The sequence below is a fragment of the Atta colombica genome, unplaced genomic scaffold (genome assembly GCF_001594045.1).
Source record: "Atta colombica isolate Treedump-2 unplaced genomic scaffold, Acol1.0 scaffold210, whole genome shotgun sequence".
Lineage (NCBI taxonomy): Eukaryota > Metazoa > Arthropoda > Insecta > Hymenoptera > Formicidae > Atta > Atta colombica.
This window is the reverse complement of record NW_017259306.1, coordinates 2,267,625-2,272,934: the sequence shown is the minus strand read 5'-3', so window position 1 is coordinate 2,272,934 and position 5,310 is coordinate 2,267,625. Positions and strand designations below refer to the sequence as shown.

The 5,310-nt window shown below is 29.7% G+C and overlaps 1 protein-coding gene across 2 annotated transcripts in view; it reads right to left on the bottom strand.

The window, feature by feature from the left end:
- Positions 1-2,397: 2,397 nt before the first annotated feature.
- The window catches only part of LOC108687654 (acetyl-coenzyme A transporter 1), a 4,751-nt gene continuing 1,838 nt past the window's right edge, over positions 2,398-5,310 (bottom strand). Inside the window, exons 2-9 of one of the 2 annotated variants that reach the window (XM_018193553.1) lie at positions 4,972-5,261; positions 4,733-4,887; positions 4,457-4,650; positions 4,197-4,381; positions 4,006-4,123; positions 3,703-3,918; positions 3,449-3,624; positions 2,398-2,518 (exon numbers count right to left, since the gene is read on the bottom strand). In XM_018193553.1, the coding sequence (XP_018049042.1) occupies positions 2,497-2,518; positions 3,449-3,624; positions 3,703-3,918; positions 4,006-4,123; positions 4,197-4,381; positions 4,457-4,650; positions 4,733-4,887; positions 4,972-5,261 (1,356 nt within the window). In that variant the 3' untranslated portion in view covers positions 2,398-2,496. The remainder of the gene's footprint in view (positions 2,519-3,448; positions 3,625-3,702; positions 3,919-4,005; positions 4,124-4,196; positions 4,382-4,456; positions 4,651-4,732; positions 4,888-4,971; positions 5,262-5,310) is intronic. The other variant, XM_018193554.1, reaches the window with a different exon arrangement.

Below are 5,310 nucleotides of genomic sequence, written 5' to 3'. Positions count from 1 at the left end.
CACAACACGTTTAATTTTTAAGTTTTTTTAAATAAGTTTTAATATAGTTTAATATATTGTAGTTAATGCACTCAGCTACTTAAATGCCATAATATTATTTTATATATAAAATCTATTCTATATTTTTCATTTATTCATCACATTTTCTACTTCGGCGGCTCCACTTTACATGTTGCTTGAAATTCAAAGTTTATGGAATATATTTTGTAAATATCATCTTAGAGGACTTTTTAACTCATGCATTTTGAAATTTCCTCGAGAAAATTTTGTCTGGTACAAAAAACTATTTTTGGTACTTAGCTTTATCTTGTTCGACTAATCACGATAGTGATTCTTATAATTCCTATATTTTAAACTCGTATTTTTACTTCTTAACTCGATCAACGAATGTTATCGCTTTTTAGATGACTATTATTATTATCGCAAATGATGTGTTTTATAAAACATTATGTGTTGTCAGTACTTGTTGCTAGTATGAACTTGAAGAGTCTTAAGCCTATTCTACAATGTGCTTTTTGTTTCCAGTTTCTTTGCTTTTTTTATGTTGTCTTTTTGCTTCTTATTCAGTTTTTTGTTTTATATACTCACCTGAGATAAGAATTAATGAACTTCGAAAGAAACAAGAAATACAATTATTGATAAAATGGTTGCAAAAAAGTTAAAAGCAAAAAATAAAAAACAAGAAATAAAGAATATATTGTAGAACAGTTTTAGTTTATCTGTTTTATGTTTTATTACGCACAAACAAATTCAAACATCGATGGGAACTCATCGAATTTTCTCTTATTTCGCGTAGCTTGATTTAATATAAGTATCAATTAAGAATCCTGCGATAAAACATTTTTTTTTCGTCATTCCAAGAATGACCAAAAGCAAATATTTTGTTATCAATTAAATTAAAACTTAATAAATAATTTCAATAAATTGATATTCTAATTTGGTATAAATTTATGTTCGCGTAATTGAATTTAGAATTGTGTCTTCAAAACGGGTAGATCTAATACAAAATATAGAAGTTATGAATCTCATTCTTACAGCAATTTAGATTAAGATAATTTATATATATATATATCTTTTTTTTAACACACACACACACACACACACACACACACACACACACACACACACACACACACATATATATATGTTAAAAATATGTATTACTCGTTCTTTTAATTTATCAATCAATTTACTGCGTAAAGCTGAAGAGATAAGGACGCAACACATGCTTCGTGAAAGATTTCTACTAATATCAAAGATATTATATTTATTATATGTGTAATAGATACTTTACGTGATGCATTATTGTTTATTAATCTATAGTTATCTTTATTAATTTTATTAATCTACAATCTGTATGCATTATATACACGTTTTGTTGGATGATGGATATAATCGCATGGTGTTGCGTGGAAAGTATTCATATAACAATATATACATAATATCGATGTGTTAACGGTAAATTCGTCGAGCTGCTACAAGACGATAGGCATGCTTAAACGACGTATAGTTTAGTATCCAGATGAATTTATTTATTAAGAATTATTTATATTTTTTAATGTAAAAATAAGTGATAAATATAGATTAGCAATGCAAGTCTTCAAAGCAACATAGAGCGATATATCGCTTATTTGTTACAATAACGACATAACTTAAAAATTATCAGTTTTAAATTATTTGCAAAAAACGAATAAAAACAAAGAGAAAAAAACATACTTTAAAAGAATTTTATTCCTCTATGTTCAATTTTATAATCGCAAAGTTATAAAATTGCAAAGTTGCATTTTAAAATTAATATTACAAAATTTTAATGATCAAAACATTTAAACTGTCTGGAAAACTTTGTTTTTTTAGTTATATCGTTATAGCAGTAAGTAAGCGATATATTCTGCAACTAATTATTATTGCAATTAAAATGCGGATTCGTGTACAAAGTGATCTCGAACAGGGACATTAACAAACAAACGATTAAAAGTCCAAGTTTTATTTATAAAAATATTTCTCAGGCATAATTCTCCGCATCTTTCTTCAATAACTGAAACTTGATACAAAATCTTGCATGTAGATGTACATAAAAATAATCGCGTATAACCGAAAATTTAAATTTCTCACAGTTAATACAAATGTAATACACTCGTGTAATTAAATGTCGTTATAGTAATATACGATATTGTTCTCATGTAACACATTAACCGTTATAATATCCACGTGAGTGACGCAAAAATATTTAAAGTGACTATACCTGATTACTCGTATTCATACCTGATATTTCATCTTCATGGCTGTGACTGCGTTTATTTCTCTATATTGCCGTCAGGAGAGTACAAAAAAAGTTGAAATAAAACATATACACATCAGCTCCAATTTTTTATATGAAAAATTTTTATTAACATCCTGCGTTATATGTATTTCGTCATGCGTTCATTATGCATAAAATACTTTTAGATATATTTACAATAGAGAAACTGCGAACACGCGTCGCATATGTCTTCTGTTTTACAAAACTTCTATGAAATATCTGTAAGTATTCCGTGCAAAATATTATTATTTGAAACAATACGCTATTCGCAGAGAGATAACAAATTGTAAGTTTATGCGCGTATACAAATTTTATCTAAATGATACATACAATAACGTCTCGTAAAAAAATAATATATTCCGTTTCTGTTGTGATGCGTCGTATTCGGAAAACATTTGACTCGTTGACAAATAAATATGCTTATATAACAAATATATATACGGAAAAATGTATGTTGCACAATACATATTTCCTTATATATAATAAATAACATTTTACTAATGTTAAATATATATATTATATAATTCTATATATTTTTTAAATATTTTAATATCACTAAATTAATTCGAATCAATGAAATAAGGTTAATAACAATTAGAGAGATCTTTTCAATTATGCACGGAATGTTATTCATTTTACATTATATGATATTATATTAAGTTTTCTCTTCGTGGGGCCTGTATTATATATATTCTATAATAGATATTGCCTCCCGAGGCGAATGGATCGTTATCGATTCACCTCGCGCACATTCTCTAAATTGGAACACTTGGTAAATGTATAGGAAATGATGTATGCATATGACCCACATATGGGTAAATATATATAGTGTGTCCATATAGTTCCTACGGGAATCCGTGAATCAACACGATCATTCAATAAACTAGATTAGATTTTACCTTAATTTGTAGTGCAATAATTACAAAGTTATTAATTTCTTTTAACACTTCTCAATGTGGACATTCTTGATGGCACCAGCATAAACAGTAATGATTAATTATGAGTAAATTATAATAAATTGTCTTAATAATTCCATCTGATCTAGAGGAACTACAGGATACACTGTATATGCAACGGCAAGTTGAAGAGAATTTCCTAATAATTTTACAGGTACCAATGTTAATTTATAACACTGTGCTGATATGTTACCTGTTGTTACGGGTAAGTACAATTTTCCAAGCGGACATCGGTTTCGCTTGTAATATATTAATTTTTCTACGACCCCATCTAAGCCAAGAGAAACCTATGATTAAGCAGAGAATGCTCTCTATGTAGTAACCATCGAGTTGCATAACACAAACACCATTATTGGTATTTGCACAGAGCTGAAAATAGAATAAATAATTATGTTAATGATCTCTTTATCTATAATAGAACTTTAAAAAAAGATAGTCGCAACCAACCTCTCTCTCCGTAATTGTGCTACAGTCATTTGCATAATCGGTACTGCATTGTCTAAATGTTAAGGGATCGACAAACCAAAGTGCAGCCGTGGCAGGCCAATTTCCACCAAGATTGCATAAAGTATTCAGTAATGTCATGTATGTTCCGCCAACTGCCGGATCACTCACTTTTGCGAAGAAAGCCATCGATGCCACAAACATACTACTTGCAGAAATCTAAAGTATAATAAGAAACATTATATACAATCAATAACTCCAAGTTGGACATCAATTAAAGAAATCCATACTCTGTATAACATTTACCTGATGTATAAAGTATAAACCTATCAATACCACAAAATAATAAACTGGAACGTATCCATTAATTACAATGAACGGTGTAACCCACACCAAAAACGCCGCTATTAAGCCAAAAGCCAACCTGTATTATATAAATTTATAACTGTCAGCCAATTAAAATCTTTATTGTCATCTATAAATTATATATTGATTACCTATAGGGCATAGCTTTCATATAAACATCCATAGGTCTGGGTCCAGCGGTATATTTCGAGATTATTAATGGTAAAATTATTTGTAACGGTATCATGGGTACGGCCATAAAAGCAAATTTCTCTTTGGGAAAACCGGCTTCTATAAGTTTTAAACTGGTTACCGCATCGCATGCAGAAAATCCGATCTGCAGAATAGAACAATCAAATGAACATAACGAAATTTATGCTACAAATTATAATTGCAAATTATAATATTTAACCTTTGCAGTTAAGAGAAATATAATCGTGGTCTTTATGGCTGGTAATTTAACTATGTCCCATAGCAGTTTGTATGCATGCTTAATATCCATATTTAGCTCTTCGCCCTTTGAAATTCTGCCTTTATCTTCATGTTTGAACAACGCAATAAACGTTGTTGTAACAATAAACGTCCAACCCCAAAAATACAAAAATCCTAAAAATAAAATATATTCGTTTACAGCCCAAATATATATTTTATATATGAAGATATTAATCTTTTCAATTGCTTATCTTACCGGGTAAAGTTAGTATGCCTTCATCAGAAGGGATTGACCTCAAGTAACTGTTGCAAAATTCAGCGGACTCCAGTGAAATAAATAAAACATAGCCAATAAAATAGCCCGCCGTTTGACCGACGCTATTGCAGGTAGACGCATAGCCAACGTTGCACCTTGATAAATAAATTAAAATTAAACAAGCTTCAAGCTTGAAAATATTGCTGACGCATATACACATTTAGATATTTCAGAAGTACCTTTTAAGCATTGTAAGTGCCCATCCATCTACTACAATATCCTGAGTCGCGGCGAGTACGTTTAAGGAGAAAAATAATGCAGTCAACATTTCAATATTGGGCTTTTCATGTTCCTTTCCCAACCAATGATCTACGTAATTTGACAAAAGAAGCATGAATAAACCCATCAAATATTGAGTAGGAATCAACCAAGTTTTTCTCCTTCCAAACTTTTGGGAAAAAATGGAGTCTACCAAGGGCGCCCAAAAGAGTTTCAACGAAAACGGCCATTGTACAAAACTAAATTCTGCCTATGTCAACAAGAAACATATATAAAAGATACATTACTTTCCGTATAAA